Source organism: Epinephelus fuscoguttatus, linkage group LG1, assembly GCF_011397635.1.
Source record: "Epinephelus fuscoguttatus linkage group LG1, E.fuscoguttatus.final_Chr_v1".
NCBI lineage: Eukaryota > Metazoa > Chordata > Actinopteri > Perciformes > Serranidae > Epinephelus > Epinephelus fuscoguttatus.
The window spans coordinates 13,908,077-13,928,333 of record NC_064752.1 but is presented as its reverse complement, the minus strand read 5'-3'; the positions used below and the strand labels follow the sequence as shown (position 1 = coordinate 13,928,333).

The 20,257-nt window shown below is 39.7% G+C and overlaps 1 protein-coding gene across 12 annotated transcripts in view; it reads left to right on the top strand.

The window, feature by feature from the left end:
• Nucleotides 1-20,257, top strand: part of anks1ab (ankyrin repeat and sterile alpha motif domain containing 1Ab) — a 60,715-nt gene that overhangs the window by 28,340 nt on the left and 12,118 nt on the right. For 11 of the 12 annotated variants that reach the window (XR_007448930.1, XM_049572001.1, XM_049571522.1 and 8 more), the window contains 8 exons: nucleotides 2,277-2,375; nucleotides 4,593-4,739; nucleotides 8,910-9,017; nucleotides 12,750-12,923; nucleotides 17,515-17,652; nucleotides 17,838-17,909; nucleotides 18,228-18,311; nucleotides 18,444-18,581. Coding sequence is in view for 11 of the 12 variants with exons in the window: in XM_049572001.1 (XP_049427958.1) it covers nucleotides 2,277-2,375; nucleotides 4,593-4,739; nucleotides 8,910-9,017; nucleotides 12,750-12,923; nucleotides 17,515-17,652; nucleotides 17,838-17,909; nucleotides 18,228-18,311; nucleotides 18,444-18,581 (960 nt within the window). In the remaining variant the exon portion in view is untranslated. The remainder of the gene's footprint in view (nucleotides 1-2,276; nucleotides 2,376-4,592; nucleotides 4,740-8,909; nucleotides 9,018-12,749; nucleotides 12,924-17,514; nucleotides 17,653-17,837; nucleotides 17,910-18,227; nucleotides 18,312-18,443; nucleotides 18,582-20,257) is intronic. The other variant, XM_049571603.1, reaches the window with a different exon arrangement.

Genomic DNA, 20,257 nt, shown 5'->3' with positions numbered 1-20,257 from the left:
ATGTAATAATATTACATACCACGATAAAGTATACTCTCTGGCATTTCAATTTAAGAAATAGATAATGCTGAAATGCTCACTAATCAAGTAAATTGAATACCTGACAAATAAAGGTACTTATTTAAATTGATGCCATAAATCAGTCCCGCTTATTGATTTGCAGCATCGCCCACAATAGCCTAATGCAACCAGAGATATTAAAAAAACAGCTAGTGGAGTATTAAACATATTGCAAAATCTTTACTGGCTGACACAAATTCTTTTATTGTCCCACTGTGGCCGACACTAATGTACAGATATCTAGAAAGAAAACAAAGCAGCCTTCTTGTCTTATTGGTTTGGAAGATACCACGTTGATCAAGATTTAATGTGATGAGGACGATGGGTCATTAAGCATTCTGATGTTCATTTTCATGCCACGACTAATGTGTCTGCTGGACTTGATGCATCAAGGAGATAAATCATTAATTTCACAAGGCAAATTACCCATGGATATTTACAAGGATGTGGAAGTTGCAAACAAGGGAAAGGTCAGAGTAGTCAGGCAGACATTGTGAATGTTTAATATTGTGCCCTTTTAGATTCTGCCAGACTTGCTTCAGATGTGATCAATCTAACTGGACTTGAACATCAGGATTTATTTGTGGGATTCGTTGTCACTCACATAATTGCTGTTTTTAAAAAGCATTACGCTTAGTTGCTCTAATGTCCAAACTAATGTGGCAAAGATGCAATTTATCTAGTAGGAAACATCTTAGAAGTTACCCATCATGCATTTACATTGCATCTTCCCTGCATCAATATTGCATCAGATTCTGCAGCCCCCTCTTTCTTGAATGTTATAATGTTGAACTAAGCATGCATATTCTAACACATAAATTAAGTCCTCTTTCTTTGCCATATTATCGTTACGCCGGCTGACTCGTGAAAAAAGTAACAAAATTTGATTTTTCTAAACAATTCCCCCGTGGTGCAGAGAAATAGAGCAATTCTAATTCACTGTTGCATTAACTGAGTGCATTTAGTGAGATGAAGGACTTCTACCATGGCTACATCTGCAAGTCGTATCAGATTAGATCAGACTACCATTGCTCATGAGCTATGTAAGAACTGAACCATACATTCCCGTCACATGTTTCAAATGCAGCATGAAATAATAAGTTTGCAGAGTCTCCCGAGGCATCATCCAACTTCAAACTGTGTTAATAAAAGTGGAGGATCTATTTTGGTCCTCCCTTACATCAGACCCCGCTTCATTTTGACCTTTATTCTAGCGATCAGTGAGTAATCTCCAAACTGCACCCTGATACAGGCCTGTGAATACTGCTGCATTGTGCTCTGAAACCAATCCAGTAAGAGCAGATTGAGTAAAGACTACAGAACATTTTAACATTCTTGGCCAGGAAGAATCAATCTGCAGCAGTCCACGGGGAAAAACGCTTAGCTCCACATTTTCAAGGTTCTCCTTGTATCTTTATTCCTGCCTATAAACCGGAATAAGATGACAAAGCAGCTGGAGCTGCAAATATGAACAGCTACATGAAACAGACAAGAATCTGCTTGTCAGTCAAGATTTTAGGAGGTGGAGAACGATTATTGTTCATTGTTTCTGTTCCCAAATTAAATAATTGTTACAAACTGTAGTGAAACGTTCTCGTTTCCTCTCGGACTGTTTGGTTTCCCTCAGTGAAACACTGAGATCCTGTAGATGCTGCTGCAGTTATGAAGGCTTTGTTCCCTCTGAGTCGCACCGGATCAGATTGATTACTCTTGGCATGCACAATTTATTTGACTTCATTGTCCTCCCACTCTGCTGTTACTGCTTATGTCAGAGATGTGCATACTCTGTGTGTGTGTGTGTGTGTGTGTGTGTGTGTGTGTGTGTGTGTTATGAGAAAGTGTGTGTTTGCACAGCTGCAATGTTGCCATGTAATTACAGTGTAGAAAGCATCATGATACAGTACTTTTATCAGCCTTTGTTCATGTAAAGCTATTTGTCACATGTCAGTATGATGTCTTTCATGTGTAAATACTGTATCCCTGTGTGTGTATGCAGACATTTAAATTACTGCACTGATATACAGTATCATCAACTGATTTAATTTCATGGATTGTATCACTGTATGTCCATACTGTGTATTGTCTCTCTGTGCATGTGTTTGTACGTGTTTATTTGTTTACGTGCATGTGTGTGTATGTATGAGTGTGGCCGTGTGCGTGCGCCTGTGTGTGAATGTGTTTACTTGTGTGTGTCTCTTGCGTTTGTGCACATGTAGGGAAGTAACGTGATGGAGGACCAGGATCTCAGAGACATCGGGATCACTGACCCAGGACACAGAAAGAAAATCCTCCATGCGGCACGCAGCTTGCCTAAGGTACTTAACATCATAACTTAACCTCGGCACTGAGCGAGACAGTGACTTGCGGTGTCTGAGAAAAAAGGTCACAATGTCAGTATGTTTATAAAAATAGAAGATAAGCAAAAAAAAAAAGATAATATGGTAATAAGAAAATGGATGAATACAGTGGATTGTCAGAGCTGGAGTAACATAATTTCAATTAAACATTAAATGGAAAAACTCTTGTGTTATTTTGACAGCTGTTTTAGATTTAGTCTTAGTCTTGAGACAAAAATGCTGATTAGTTTTAGTCAAATTTTGTCATTTTTATCCTCCATAGTTTTAGTTGACGAAAAAATTCAAAACATTTTAGTCGATGAACATTTTTAGTCTTTTATCTTTAAACTTATCTAGTGAGGCTAATTCATGTTTCAGAAATTAGAATCAAGGTGACAGGTTGTGTAAGAATTGCATTTGTGACAACAGAAAATAATTTCTACACACTTACAAACCTGCATTTCTCCAGCAGTTTTTCACGGGTTTAGGGGGTGATTTACGAGCACACACTTACTGATCATCATCTGAAAAACTCAACATCTCTCTATTTATGGTCTCAAAAACGTTGACACCACAAATTACTAATTTAAAACAACTAGGATTTGTACTCTGGTTCATTGTAAACGCTGACTTATCGATCTCACTGTCAAGAAGCAGAAAAATAACTAAAGCCTGAATTCATTCTCAATCTGCAACATGTTAGTCTAGAGGTTTAAACTCGTGTCCTCTCATAGAGTCTGTGATTAAAACTAAACTTGCGTCTCTGTCGGAGAAAACTCCGCCGAGTTCAGACTGTTTACTGACAGCACAGCTACACTCACAGGTAACCCGTCCTCCTCCCTGCCTGTCAAACAGCATCAACCTATAAACCTCCCCAAGTCCGGACTGAGTGGAGTCCTGTGGGGATCAGCTGTGTTTTAGTTTTTATTATCAGGCTCTATTTTTAGCTTGCCATTATCTCGTTTTTGTCATGGATATAAGGTCGTTGCAGAAACATTTTCATGATAGTTTTCATCAATGAAATTAACACTGTTTTGACCACAGATAGCGTGCTAGATTTACTGGCAAACAAATCAAAAGTACATTGAAATAATAAAAAAAATCACTTATAACTACGTATTGCATAGTATTATTAACTATGATTTTAAGTAGTCCACAAAAAATGAACTACAGTTTGTACTGGAGAATGGAATAATAAGGATTGGTCCAATTATACCATATAATAAAGGCTGCACATGGGTTGTGAGTCAAAAAAGTGTGGCAATGTAAGAAAAAACGTTATGATTTATTCAAATAAAAAATGATGTTTTCAAGTGTGCGACTCCAAATCGGGATCATTAAAGTCAGCAGCATTCATCCTATAGGGACTTTGACTATCTGAAGTATGAGGACCCTCCTCTAGTGAAGTCAGGTCATCATCAGCGAGATTCAGCTCACCTGGGTTGGCTGCAGGAGCATATAAGATGGTGGCAGTCAGCCAGTCTCTCTCCCCTGGCCTCCACCCTGCTTGGAGTTGTTACATTAAGCTTATCACCACGCTTATGTGTCACACTAGAGGCACTTACATGTAACACTAGAGGCCAGTGCTAACATGCTACATGTCACTCCCGTCACGCCTCTTTTGATTCTGCGATGCTGACATGGAGTCTATAATCACACATTAGAGCGGAATGATGCTGCTGTCGTTTGGCTCTGTGTATAAATGCAAAGGAGGCATAAAGAAGGGACCTTGTAGTGGCTCCATGGTGTGTTCTCTGTGTAAAAAATGCTATATACATATTGTCCTGTAGCCAGCACAGGTGAGCTGAATCTCCCTGATGACCTGACTCCACCCACCAGGCTCCTGCTCAGAGAGGGTTGTCACAGTAGAAAATTTCACAGCAATCCACCTGGTCTTTGTCAAAATATTTTACTCAAGACCCAAAAGCTTGTGGTGCTAGATGAAAATTCATGTGATTACCAAGGTCAGCAGCATTTGTCCTCTGGGGAACAGACCTCTCACAGACTGACATTGCTGTCCCGTGAACCACACGGCTAGGAGGGCTAAAAACAGCAGCAGCAGTTTCCAGCTTTAGTAAGGTAGAATTATAACCACAACTGGAAGACAAGCCTACACAGTGTACATTTCTATTTCTATAAGTTTTATGCTAAAAGTTACAGTACTTGCTCCCTCACGTGTCTCTCCCTTCACTGTAGGTAAAAGCACTGGGCTGTGATGGCAGCACATCTCTTGTCTCCTGGCTGGACGGCCTCGGCCTGCATGAATATCTGCCCAACTTTCTTTCAAGTGGCTACCGCACACTGGAGTGTGTCAAGAACCTGTGGGAGCTGGAGATTGTCAATGTAAGAAGCCATCTTTTACATTTATTCAGCACAGTTCTGATGTTGGCCTCTTATAGAAAATGGGTGAGCAGGAAATTGGTCGGTGTTTTAGGCTCTGACAAAGAGACATGACTGTTGATGGACTCAGAATAATCACAAGACTGATTTATGGATCATGTTCGAGGTTAAGAAGCACTTTAAAATTCAATGCTGAAATAACAGAGAAGTGCTCGATGATTGAAGCATTTCCATAAAACTATAGCAGAAATGTTTTCAATATCACCGAGTAATTAGTAGATAGCTAACCGATAAAATGTAAATGAAGAAGCAATATGGTGACTGATGACAGGGAAGTATCTAATTTGGTTTAATCTTTATGGAAATCGTGTAACATTCTGTGATAATTTGTAATTACAAAGGGGGCCTAATTTCTTTTAGGCTGAGACGTGTGGAGGTTTTAGAGAGGCGCATGTACCAATTTGATTTGAACATGTGCAGGTGTTGATTTGTCTTTGTTGGTGCGTACGTGTGTGTGTTTAGACTACAGCAGTGGTTTACCATGGGTTCCTGAGATAAATCTGAGGATTTGCAAGGTGATTAACGAGATGAGAAAGAAGAAAAAAACATATCCTGTGCTACAAAATTACATTTTCCTGACTTTTATTTTTAGTCTTTAATTTATTGTGAAATATTCGATTGTTTTTCTTTGTCTGGCTCCTAAAAATGATTGATGTGAACCAATCTGAGAAGGAACAATCTGTTTTTGGCTGAACTTGCACACCTTGTAAAGAGGGATTGCAAACAAGGGTAAACCACAAATCACAAATTTCATAGGACAATATATAGATTCTTTGAATGATACAATATTTGCTGATAACTCAAAGTCTGCCATGATACAATATCGATTCGATTTAATTCAAGGACCTATGAGCGATATGAGACAATATCAGTTAATAGCTGCATTTCTTTTTCTTTGCAGCTCACCATTATTTGCCTGGCACTAGGCCACGAGCACTGTTTGAATGTTAGTAAGTATGGGTACACTTGGACGAAAGTGGTGACACAGTCGTTCCATATGAATTTCAAAATAAAGGCGTATCTTATAGATGACAATATGTATCAATGTTTTCACTGTGTATCTGTGATGTTGGATCATTGATCATTAAACTGATATATCGTTCCAGATAGATGTATCATTGCCGACTAGTCGCAAGTAGCGACTGTTGTGTTTGTATGAGTCAAGAGCCAGAATGGGTTGTAAGCACAAAGTTACAGGAACTTAACCCACGTGTCTTTGATGTTTTGGACACTACTTCACACTACAGTGCAATACTAACAGTTTCTCTCTTTGGCAGATGCCAAGTTTGGTACAGTATTAATAACCAACTAGAAAATGCATTCCCTGCAGAAAATATGTTGAAAATCTCGATGCCCAAATGCACTGCAGAACACTTATAAGTTGAACCCTGAACCTGCAGTTTTCATGTGTGGACATTTGCTCTAACCACACACAGCAAGGTTGAAATAATAACTAAGTAAGGAAGGAGATCTCATAACTGTCCCAAAGATCTTAAACAAGTATTTCACTGTTGGAAAGATGGTCTTTTCATAAAAATGGGCTGTCAATACAGCAGAAACACACAAGCACTTTTGAAATTGGTGGTTCGTGACAAGAGAAAACTGTGACAAAGGGCGGTAGCATTCGCTTTTGCTCAGTAGGTAGAAAACCTACAGCTACCAGTATGCACTGCGCTGTGTCAGACCTTGTCCGTTTTGACACAGGAAACAATATGGCGGCCGGCTGGTAACAAACAATCTCATATTATTGTTAGCAAAGTAAGCTAAAAAATGTTTTTAAAAAAATTGAGCCAAGAGTAGGGAACACAGTAACAGAATCTTGGTTCATATTTGATCAGTTTGCTTAGTTTCACCATTTTACTGTACAGGAAATAGTATGGGGTCAACTTCCTGTTTCATTCTCGGAATACAGCCAAACAGTGCTCCAAAATATGATAATAGTAATAATGATAAAACTAATAAAGTTACAAAGTGCTTTACAATAAAAACAATAATAAATCTAAAAAACGTACAAGATAGAAAACAGTAGAAACAGTATAAAAGTAAAAATACCATCAGATATGAAAAGCCAGATGATAAAAGTGAGTTTTAAGAAGAGATTTAAAAGAGGTCACTGAGTTTGTCTGCCTTAAATCCTCAGGCAGGGATGTTTCTGAAGTGATTTTCAGCAGGAAATATGCAATACAGTAACAGAATCTTGGTTTATGGAGTTTGATTTCAGTTTGGTCTAAATTTGAGAGAGCGAGATGGAGAAATGGGCAGGTTTTTCTCTTCTGCTGTCCATAGTGGGAGAGCAGGGAGATCTGGGCACTGGTAAGATGTTTGGAAGTTAACCACAGTCCGTTTTAACATATTACCCACACAGTAATGGTACAAAGCTGGTTGACAATCGACACAGTATCTCTTTAATAGTAATACACCAAACAGAAACTGCTGCAGCTGTAACCAGTCATCCCATCAAAGTTAACTGAGGGTTTGAAATGGATTTTGTAATTTTTTTCCCAGATAATATTTGACTTATCATAATGAAATGGATGTGCAGTGGAAGCTGTGTAACATTGAAGTTGTGTATCGTAGTTAATCTCTGCAGCCTGTGCAGCACAGACAGATAGGTTTACTCTAAACCCTCACCCTGACCCTGTTCCTTACATTAGATTTTTTTTGTGGAGTACTTGAGTACTCGCTAATAATTTAATGCAAGTACTTGAATATAGAAATTATTTAAAATGCCCATCCCTAATGGGAATTAGTTAAGGCTGGTAGTAGAAGTAGCAATGGAGGCTGTAGTAGTAGTGATGTAATCATGTAGACATTAACATCGTTTATGTCATGACAGGCAGCCACATGATCTGATATGTTGATGAGCACTCACAGAAGGCGGGAGCATTTACAACGATCATGTTTTCCTTCTCATCACTGTATTTCTATGTGTTTGAGTGTGATTAATAGAAAGACAGTGGTGGCAAAATGGCAGAAACCAGCAACAGCTGCAGCAGCAGCAGCAGCAGCAGCAGCCAAACATACTGTATATGCAGTGTGTGAGGGACGGTGTCCAGCAGACTGCGATGCAGTACAGAAAGATGGGTGTGAAAGGAGGGCACATTACTTTCAGTGTGCAGAGTAGCAGAACTGCCTGTGAGCGCCTTGGCAGGACTTGCTTTGGCCATTACATTTCCTACATCCTCTTCAGCATCTTACAGCATCTCAGTATCAACCATCAATTTGATCTACGAGCTGGTTTACATTCTCATGCAATCCCAAAGCTCTTTATTACTATTTAAAAATTTCTCCTATTTCTTACACCTCATGCACACTGGTCTCACTGGGATTCTGAACACGAGAAAAAGGAAAGCAGCACCAGAAATCCAGACTACAGACCAGTTGCCTCATCTGCCTCCGACTCTCACTGAATAAATAATTGAAGCCTTCAGACAAAGAGCCATACGAGCCTTTTATGGAATATTTTGTACCAGCGACGTAATTGCGAATGTAACATTAATCACTCGACATCCACCTTTACAGGATGAGCGTGAATGTTAATAGCCAATTATGCAAATATACAGTATTAAGATAATGAGTTTTGACTACATAAAATTAACCTGTGTTTCCTCCTCTGAGGGTTTTAGCCACACAAGCGGATATGGCATTTTGTAAAAGGTTTAAAGCAACAGAGATACCATGGATAGATGTGTCAGGTGATCCTGCACTGCTACAACTGTGAGTTAAAAACATATTCAGATTGTGACAAATGCAGTTGATCTTCGCTATATATTTTATTGAAAAATCACTTGGTCATTTGCATATTACCTGCTGTCATCCCATAAATCACCAAATTCTCCTCTGTTATTTAAGCACCATGTCCAAAAATGGATCGTGAATTATAGAGTGTCCCAGGAAGGAGACAGTGCTGTACTTTAAGCTTACAGCAAAACAGATTGAGGCTGAATTATTGACGAGAGTCATTTCTGTTTGCCTGTGGATGTCTGCCAGTGAGGGCTGCATGCCACCAACTCTGTGTCAGTGTATTTTGGATGTATCTCTATTAGTGTTGTCTAAATAAATTCTTGTGTTTGCGATATTGATGTGACAAAGCACTGATGTTGTCCTCTGTAGGTTATTAAGATTGGTCCCCTGGGCCACAGGAAGAGGATCATCGCCTCTCTAGCAGAGAGACCCTATGAAGAGGCGCCATCGAAGTCCCGCCGTCTGTCCCCAATTATGGTAAGACTGGTGATCAGTGTTGGGCTCGCTACTCAGAAAATTACTTGTTATTCTTTTCAATACTAATATTATTACTTTATGTATTACTCCTGCCAACAATAATTTGTTACATTACTCATTAGGGCTGCACAATATAAGGAAAATATGCCATAATGAGTTCTGCCTTTCTGCTCCTTTCAGTATACTGCAAAAGTTCAACAAACTACTTTTTGAATTGTAAAAATGAAAGGAAATTATTTTCAACATTGCTTTATTGAAAAATTTCACCCTTAACTAAGTCCTGCCACATGAACACAGACTGGCTAATCATATTGTAGCATCGGCCGGGTCCAACAAGGGTCTGACATCAACACAGCTGTGCTCCATTGACTCTAATGCAATCGTTTCAAATTTCCCTCATTTTCAGGCTGTTTTTGTGGATTTTGAGCCAAACACTGTGTCTATGGCAGTTGTATTAATGATACTCATTACCTGGAGAGGTTGGAGAAAGATATATGTTTCTTCCCTGTTCCAAAACCAAAATCAAACCCTGAAAAGTGCAGGGTTAGCTAGCTAGCTACTGAAGATATAGCCTACTGAATGTATACACATGCTGCTTTTGCTTTTTAATGATTATACACTGAGTAAAGACCCACTCTGATGTACAGGAGCCAGAAATATTCAACCAGCTGTGTATAATCGCAGTGTCTGCAGAAGCACATTGTTTGGCTTCCCTTGGAGCTCCCACTCATCCGGTGGTGGAGGTCTGACAGCTGGTGGCACAGGGGGGAAGCCAAACACCGAATATTGGCAAAGTTTCCCTTTGTGTTCATTGTCTTCTGTCTCGATGCCCAGTGATGTGGTGGTGCAGTTTTACACTGTGATCTGTAGCCTATAGTTCGGCTTTAGCTTCTAACTATCTTTGTCTTTTTAACCTGTTGTTGCTGCTGAGTCAGTTTGACATCCTGGATATATCCTTCAAACACAGACTGTAGACCCCTCTGTCTGCTTCTCTCTGGAATCACTCTTTCATTTTTCCAAAAAATTGATAATATCTCTTCAGGGAGTGCAGTTAGTTACAGAGTGGGCTCCATGATTGCTCCAACAGCTTGACAGACTATCACGAAGCGGCGGGGCTTAGTGAAAGGTCAATTGAACATTGAACTGAGCACAAAAGGCACCAATGAAGAAGTCATAGTTCCATTTTTAAAGTGCAGTTTTCTACTGATACCATCTGTCATCACCGTGATTACAATGTATTAAACGATATACTGTGCAGCCCTACTACGACTCATTATATTACTTTTTGGTTTCATGTTTATTTTTTACACGGGGTCTTCTGTTTCCTGTGACAGGTATTTTCTGCAGTGATCTGTCTGAGTGATGGAGAGTTTGTCATGGAGATAGGCAACATTTCACTCACCACATATTTAGCCACAAGCTTCAGTAGTTCTTTATCACTTGTCGCCTGCTGTCCCCAATTAAAATCAAGTTTTGGTTGTTTCACCACTGTAGGGCTACAGTCTTGCTTCACGACTGCAGAGGGCTCACCTATAGTGGGGTGTGTTCCATGAGCTTCATGGTGTTGTGCTGTCAGCTGTAGTAGGTGTTTTAGGAGGTTTGAGGTTGTGTTTTTGCAGTGGATAGAGCCTTAGTACCACCACCTGCTTGGGCTGGGTATTGATACTTGATACCTTTTTAATGTATTGGCCAAGATAACCCAGTGCCAAGTAGTATCGAAACGTCTCCAGTCATGCGATGCCTGTATCTGATCCTTTTTGCATTTTCTAACTCCTTGCTGGATCAGCACAATCTCTGTTGCTGCTGTGTCCAGAGCAGCTCTCCACCCGGCAAAACAGTCAATTCACCGTCTGCCCGGTTAGCAGGAGCTAACACGGCAGCAGTTGCTAACATCCAACAATCTCAAACTGACACCGAAATGGCTCAACTCTGTTGGTAAACCTGTTAATGACTGTTGGGTGATGTTAACTGTGTGATGCTAACAATTAGCCCCGTCACTGTGTATGTGCAGTTGGGCGAACTCTCGCAACTGTCCGTGGCAACAACCCATACAGTCTGTAGTGTGGTGAAGTCGAGGGTGGTGTATTTGACGGAGTTGGTAGTTCAGCATGCTGAGATGCCACCAGAATGTTTGAAAAATAAATCCAGGGATGTCACTGATTGTTGGATTTCCAATGCTTAGAAGGGTTACAACAAAATGCATTTTTTAAATTTTGTTTATTTATTTATTTTTGATAACTGTAATATTATTACTGAAATTTAGTTGATAATTCGTTACACTACCCGTTACTGAAAAAGTAATAGTATTACTGTAACATGCTACTGCTAAGTTGGGATGTAGAAACTGATGCAGTTCAAAGTCACAGTATTATATGGTCTTCATTAGGTGTCACTGACTTGATATCTCTACTCTACAATCACAAAATAACAAAGTACAGTCTAGGAAAAATGTTTCAGAGTGTCTTTGCACTATGATGAAAATAGTCACACTGCAGCCATTGACACACATCCCTACAACGAGTTATTATGGATCCAACTGTGTGCAGTAATTGGTTAGTATTCATCACGTTGATGTGTGGTGGTTGGAGCTGATTAGGATAAGGATATTTTGGAAATCTGAGATTGAAGAGGTAAATTTTTAAGGAAAAACTCACACGTACTGCCAGAAAGTCAGGTGAGGTAGTATAGAGAGCAACACAGTCCTCAGAGGAAATAAGATGTTGTTAATGAATAGGTCAAGCACAGGACTTTCACGCAGGAGACTGAGGTTTGAGTCCAGTATAAATTTCCATTGGCTTTTTATTCTTAGACTTAGTTGACTTATTATTTTCTATTTCTAGGATGTAAAAAGCTGCTGAATGCACACTGTGTACATACATCTTAGCAGAATAGCTGAATCGACCAGTTTGTGTTAATGTCATATTTCGAAATTGCTACGAAGCTCAGGATATAAACTCGTGTGTAAATAGGTGCAGATATCATTGCTGGCTATGAACACCTGGGTGCAAATAGCATCTGCCAAAATGTTTTTATCTAAAGCACCTTGCAGGATTGAGAGTGTGAATCAGACTGCAGCATCGTTAGTGCTGCTATTTAACCATCAGGTGCAGAAACACACTGTCAGTGCTAATTTGGTGAAAAGATCGGGTGTGCTCAATATGCCCAATTAGAAAGGCTGTTCTGCTTATGGCTTCAATAAAACCCATATTTAGTGTCACTGATGTCTATAAAAGATACAGAATGTTTTTCTTTTTTGTCTGAAATGGGTTCACGTTTGTTCAGATGTGTTGCTTTAGTGCTCAGTATTTCAGTTGACAACATCGATGATGACACCCTGGTACTTTTCTCATTGATCAACAATCAGAATCAGAGCTTAGGTTAAACTAGTTAAACAACGTTCCATGACAAGCTTTATTTCTATGCCAACATAATTTTGTGAGAAAATGGATCCTTCTTTTTTTCCAGCCGCAGATATCTAATTTTGGAATGAGATTCTTCAATATCATTATGTTCACAACAGTTAAATACTCAGGGCTGATTTCCCAGGCAGATTAAACTGGGCTAAAAAGAACTGAGAATCTCCATGGAAGAGGCTCTTTTGTCGAGGATTAAGCTTGGATGTAGATCAGGGAAACCAGCCCATGTAGACAGTGCTGTCAAATCATTAATCTGTGCTGTGCTGTGTGTGTGTTTGTACTCTTTTGTGTGACTGTGTGTGTGCGTGCATGGCAGTTCCATGACCTCCTGTCCCAGACGACATCTCCACTCAGTCAGATGGACCCCTACACCAGTCGCTCCATGGACATGCTCCTGCCCTTGGCTGAGTCGGACCGGAGGCGGAGAGGAGTTGACCAAGATGTGTGTAGTGTTTCTCTGCGTTCATATAGTGAGAGGCCGCGCTCTGTAGTGAGTCCCACCTTACTTCACTTCTGTCGTCCACTGGGAAACCACCAGTGAGCGACTAGCTGAATAATAGAGGAGGATGCTGTACAAAGTTAGACGTGTCGGGGTGTCTTGTCACATGAGCCGTGCTGGATGAAAAACTGAACCCACTGGTTGAGTTAAATCATAGTGGGCAGGCCCAAAGAACCACAGCAACGTCAGAGTGTAACCAGAGAAACAGCAAAGGGTAATTAGGGTTGAGCGATGCGACAATACTACAGCACAGTGAGATGATGAGAATTACATCTACCATTCATACGGTGGTAGCTATCACTTTAATATCTCTGGATGGATTATTGGACCATCATGGACAATGTTGGACATCAATAAGCAGGACTGCTCCATGGAAATATCGGATTTTTATATTGTTTTTGTATCAACATGATGAAGTACTTTAATTGAACACACATTTAATTTGATGAAGTGGCCAAATGTTTTATAATATACTCGGCTGCCAGTTTATCAGGAGCACCACCACAAACTACATCCTCTAAAACCATTAAGTTGAATATCTTATTAAAAGAAACAACATTATTTTATTGCAGGACAGTTGTATTAGACTCAATTAGTTTTAGCTAGGTGTACCCAATAATCTGGCAACTGAGTATAAGTATTATATAACACACGGAGGAGCTAATTTTATGAAGCGCAGCGCCTCTGATTCATGCTGAAAAACTGCAATCTATTACATATATTTAAGACGTTCTTAAGATTTAGTTAGCTTAATGTACCCTCCGCTAGGTCTGTATGATTTGGATGAATTCATAAGATAATTCTTCCAAATTTTGATATATTCCACAATATGGAAAAAGTGTTAAAATCACATATGACTGATATTAAGTGCAGTGAAAGGTTTAATGGCCTGTGTCCACACAGAGTTTTTTTTGTGAGTACTGGTGTCTTTTTTCAGTTGTTTCCAATGTGGAAAGAGTGTATGCAGCTGCATTTGGCCACCTGGAGAAAAAGCCTTATGTCCAGGACTATTTTCAGAGCCCTCTGGCTTTTTTGTGCTGCTGCTCTTAGCGCTTCTTGTTGGACAACTCGGGCACTAGTGATGTCACTGCCTCTCCTTTAGCTACCGTCTAACTTTCACAACAAAGACGGAAAATTCCTTTGTTGGAGCATATCGGTCGGACACTGAATGTTGTTGGTTAGTGTTGTGTTTTCATCACCATACGTGTTAGAAGCTTGCTGTTAACTGTGTCGCCAAGCCTCTGTTAATGTAGCATTATGTTAGCTGCCCAGCTAATGTCAAGGTCAAGATATTGCTGTCATAGAAAAAAACCCACATGTAAATCAACCAAAAGCCCAGGGGTGAAGCCTCCCCAGCACCCTGCAACCCCTTCTCTGCTAAAGAAAAACGCTGTGGATACACACCCTAATATGTTACTTTTCTGCACTGAAATGTCTTAAAACAACTAGACCTATGTTATATATTTTGAGTTGTGTACATACGTTATTCCAAAATGTTTCCAACAATGTTCAAACCCTGTGACATTTCATTTATTCAAGACACGTCGCCTGTCTATGGTGTCACATCCCCTTTACTCCCTCTAGTTGCTCTAACTTTCAGGGAAACACCAGATGATACGTCTTGAAAATTACACAGTATCACATAAATGTACTACTGTAATAACAGCAATACAGCATTTGCTCTTTCCTGCCACACACCACTTTTTTTATTAATTGCATGCCATTTTGCAACACAGCAATCCACTAGACAATACACTGACATGATGTTTCAATCCAGCTTACTCCAACCACAAAGCTAATGCATATGGTAACATTATAACGATACAACATCAACAACACAATCATGAAGCTAACGCCGATTCTGAAATGGCCAAAAAAAAAAAAAAAACTGATGTAGGCTGAGCACACCACACCACACCACACCAACTAGGGTGACAGATGCTCACCGACAGCCCAACATTGACCGATGGCTGACCATCGGCTTGGCATATCGGGCATATCAGACCCTTTATGCGTGTTCTCATTCATAAACATAATTTGTGCTCGAGTCACAATAGACAGACTTTCACAATGCTTGTTAAACAATGAAGACAACAACTCCCATGATCCCACTCTGCTGCAGAAATAACAGAAACTACATACTGTGCATTGAACTGTCCTAAAATTTTGCATTGTATCAGACAAAACTAGCAATAATACAACTGTTCTCGTAATCTTCTCAGCTACTAAAGCATGTTACATCTCCATCATGAATGCCATAAAAAACATATTTATCAGTTATGTAACTTTTTCCAGAGGCACTGTGGCCGTTAGACTCATCCAGTATATTTTAACTAACTCACACATTAAGATCAACTGTCTCCATAGTAGCTCTGATTTTTACTAAATTTGAAAAACTAAATACGGCATCTTCTTCCACTGATATGAATTCAGTTCTTATGTGCTTCCCTGAATTTCTTGTGTTCCTCTTTAAGGAATTGAACCAAGAATAACTCAGTGATCAAATTTTACCATTTGCTAAAGGTCAAACTCAGACACACACAAACAGTTGAACCGACATGCCTCGTGTCTGACTCACTGCGGTCAAAGAGAAAACACAGAGGAGTGTCCGCAGATAAGCGAAACGTTGGGTACGACTGCAGCACTCAGGATCCATTATATCTAAAATCAATACTTATCATTTTCCTAAATGCTCGGTGGATTATTGTCAGTAGTATATTTTACTCTGACAGGTGATTTATGAAAGAGCTGAGCACAGCCCACACTGACCTAAAGGCCCGACCGTGCATATGAATATTTATGAGCGTACCAGCAGATCAAAAAGGACTTGTATTACTGTAAAGTGCTGACCGAGCACACTTGAGTTGCCTTCACACTAATATTCCAGCAGTCAGGAGTCTAATATGCACAAAATACAGTATCTTATCATTCTTTATTGTCTACACCAGTGGCTCACAAACTCCTTCTAACAATGTAACCCTTTTGAAATGTTTTTGAAGCTCACTACCTCCTGACCACTGTAAAACACTGTTGGTCTGAAACACAGGTGAAAAAAACGTTGAGATGATCCCATTTTTTTTGACAGTTGACCTGATTGCACTGAATATAGAGCTATTGAATGTGAAATGGTAAATCGTTTATCAAACATATATTTACATTTTTGAAATTTATTATAGTAGAATTATTTTAGGAATTATGCATGACTGATCCCAGCTGGCCACCAGCATCATTAGACTTTGATATTTGGTGGAATGTAGGTTGTAATATCAGGTGACAAAATTTCAGTATCAGATTATTTTTCAATTAAATTCAATTCACAATTTTATTTACAAAAACAGCTAAAAAATACAGGTAGAACTGATAAGAAATAATGGAGATGTGAAATGAAAGACCCTGATAAGCTATCGAAAGCTTGAGAATAGGGGCCCAGACTTGAAGCAAAACCGTAACCCCCTAACCAAAAATCTGGAGACTAAACTAACCTAAGGCAAAATGGTCCCAAAACATTTATTTGAACAGTGTAAATTGGTTTCACAATATCTAATGCCAGCGTCAATTTGACATAGGATAATGACAATAGATGACGTTTAAAGTTGAGCTGTTAAGTAACTAAAATCAAATGTCCTCCAAATGTCTCATTCTAATGTCATCTTGACGTTAAAGAGCAACAGTTAGTCGTAAGTTGTGTGAAGAACAAAACCCAACGTCTGTTAAACATCTTAATGTGAACATCCACTCAACGTGAAATTCTTTTTTTTTTTGTGTCTCTTTTTTTATCTAAGAAAGAAAGAACATGAGGTCGTCATGGGTGTTACAAGATCAATTCCCAGTACATTTTTCACTAACATACAGGCATATGGTGTCGTACCTTTCTCAATAGCATTTATACACAATCCATTTCTCACAGTATTTTGCACATTTTTCCATCTCTGGTCTTAAAATAAAAGTAAGTCTTTCCATACAGTATATTTCATCTATAATCCCCAGCCATTGGACCAATGTTGGAGGACTAACTTGCAGCCATTTGCGACTAATGGCTTTCCAGCTACTTGCCAAAAGTATCTTTAATAAATACTTATTTGTTTGTGACACTTTCAGATATTTTTCCTAGGTATAACCTGACAAATGAATAGACTAAATCCATCCCAATTATCTTATGAATCTCAGCTGCAATCTCTTGCCAATATGGTTGTATTTTTGTCTGATTCTTTCTCCCATTTTTGTTAATTATATGGATCAACGTGAAGTGAAATTCTATCGTCATTAGACATCTAAAATATCGTTAGCCCAATTTTTATTCCAACCAAAATTTAACGTCTGTTCGATGTAATAGTCCAACATCTTTCTGATGCATATTGACGTCCCCTGCCAGCTGGGATATTTTTTAAACTAACATTTAAATAACATCTCACAGACCCCCTGCAGTACCCATACCATTTAAGAAACGCTGGTCTATACTTACCAAGAGAAAAGGATTCCCACTGTCGTTATACAAGTATATAATATGTTTAATGTCACCAATGTTGGTTGTGTTTTCCTCTTTCTTTTGTTTTCACCAACCAGTGATTTTGCATCTCTGCAGGACAGACAGAGTGAACGGCACAAAGAGTCTCGTCTAAACCTCCGGCCGCCGAGCCATTCTGCTACCTACGCCACGGTGTCCGCCTGGCATCACCAGCCTGAGAAGCTAATCCTGGACTCCTGCGGGTATGAGGCAACCGTAAGTCACTTTTCACTGCCTTCAGCATCGACGCAGACATACACTGATTTTATTGATGACAGAATTACTTATTGTTTACCATAAAACAGATTGACAGGGATAATTTATGTAATTTACTGCACCTGGTGCCTTCATCCTGCACTGTGTAGTGAACATGTAGTGTGTGCTTTGATTTCTTCTCCTAGTACCTAGGATCAATGATAATCAGGGATCTACGAGGGATTGAGTCCACACAAGATGCCTGTGCTAAAATTAGGGTAAGTATCACTGAAAGGCTGCAAAAATATTGTTTTCTTCTCATTTAATTTGCTCTGACATTTTGAAGAACTGAAGAATATTTTATTGGTTAAAATAAATGAATAAAAAATAAATAATTCCAGCAAACCAACAATGAAAATGTCAGACATGAAATGACAGGGTTACAGATGAGGAATACAGCTGACAATTACTTTTCCTAGACTGAGATCATCCTCGTGCATAATTATTTCTATAATGACATCTAGAGTGCATGAGCTGTTGTGTTTTGTTGTTCTGTATGTTCTCGTCTCTCACTCTTTTTATTGTGTTTCCTGCAGAAATCAAAGGACTCCAGAAAAGGTCCGGTCGTCATACTGTCCATTACCTATAGAGGGGTCAAGTTTATTGATGCAGCCACGAAGGTAATGGGAAAGTATGTTTGTGTGTCTCCGCGCATATCGATCGGTCCAACCCAAACATTGCAGTCGACTCTCTCAGCCCTTCATTAGTGGTTGATTTCCAGTAAGCGCTGACTTCCTTCCTGTCTCCATTAGACTATAGTTGCGGAGCATGAGATCAGGAACATTTCCTGCGCCGCCCAGGACCCAGATGACCTCTGTACTTTTGCTTACATTACCAAGGATCTGAAGAGTGGCCACCACTTCTGTCACGTCTTCAGCACTGTGGAAGTAGTGAGTAATACAACTCTGTCCTCTTTAAGTTAGAAAAATATGAACAAAGTGGTCTTTGCTTGATAATGTAAATATGACTGTTGCTATAAACATAAGCATGTAGTGTATAACGGTGGGAGCCTCACAATTCAGTTCCCATTCAGAGGGCTATGATGTGATTTTAAAATGATTATCGATGCATATTGATGCATCAAATTTTTTTATTTCTATGCATTATTTTTGTTTTGTTACTTTTACCACATAGCTTATTTGTAATTTGTGTGGCTCTTGTCCAGGTCCCTTTTCCCTTTAGAAATCAAAATGCTTTTATGCATTAGCTTTTAAGCTAGCTGGCGCAGGTTGAATTGCATCTGTCCACGGTTGCTCACTCTCAGCCATCCCCACCATAACTCAAGAAATAGCCTAGATTAGAACGTCATGCTTGTGTCAGTCTTACGGTTGTCTGCCAGAAAATAGTGGATTGCACCCTCTGGGTTGAGAGTAACTCCCCCAAGTGAAGTTCAAATATCTCCGGGTCCTGTTCGCAAGCGTGGGTAAATGGAGCGTAAAATGGACAGGTGGTTTGGTGCAATGTGGAGCTGAGCATAAACATAAAGCTCTTGATTTACTTGTCCATCTACGTTCGGATCCACACCTATGGTCATGAGCTTTGGGTAGTGACCGCAAGAGTGTGATTGCGGATACAAGTAGCTAAAAGGAGTTTCCTCCATAGAGTGGCTGGGCTCAGCTTTAGAGGTAGGTTGAGGAGCTTAGGCATGTGGAGGGAGCTTGGTGTAGAGCAGCTGCTCCTTCGCATCGACAAGGGCCAGTTGAGGTAAATCGGGCATCTGATCAGGATGCCTCCTGGGCACCTCCTATTAGCGGTTTTCCAGGCACGTCCAACTGGAAGGAGGCCCGGGGCAGACCCAGAACACGCTGGAGGGATTATATATCTCATCGGCCTGGGAATGCCTCGGGATCCCCAGGAGGAGCTGGAAAGTGTTGCAGGGGAGAGGGACGTCTGGAGTACCTTGTTCAGCCTGCTGCCCCTGCGACCTGGCCATGAATAAGCAGATGAAAATAAATGGATATACATTCACCATCCATTTTGTACAGTCATCAGAAATGTACAGCTTGGTCTTACAAAATTGTTACAGGCAATCATAATGTTGAGAAATGGGTTTTAAATTTCACATTTTTTACTTTTCTACCATCCAAGAATCGACTTTTTCTCCTACCTCTGATAGTGTAGCTGTAACATTTCCATACAATCTATCAAGGAATCCCATAAATCTTCGTATTTCTTGAGCTTTTGGTAAATTCATCATTGAATAATTTAGAATAAACAAGGTGTCCTTTGTGGGATGTCCAATATCCCGCAGGTAAAGCTGCATGCAGCATCCTGTGGACATTATTTCCTTGATTGGCTCATCAAATGGCTTGATTGAAGTTCTACTCCCGCTATGCATGGCATTTTCTATATGCAGTCACAGACGATGCTATAATTTGCATCTCAGCTTCTTTAAAGGTCGAAGACAATCTTTTCTCTTTTGCAGACGGATCACTGTGGAGTGTCGGTTAACTGCAGGGAGACTTTATCGTAATGATGAAAGTTTTCTTGAGGCCAAAACACGATTTTAAGATGGATCATTGTATTTATCCCATCTATTTGTATTTAACACATCTGCTCCATGGTT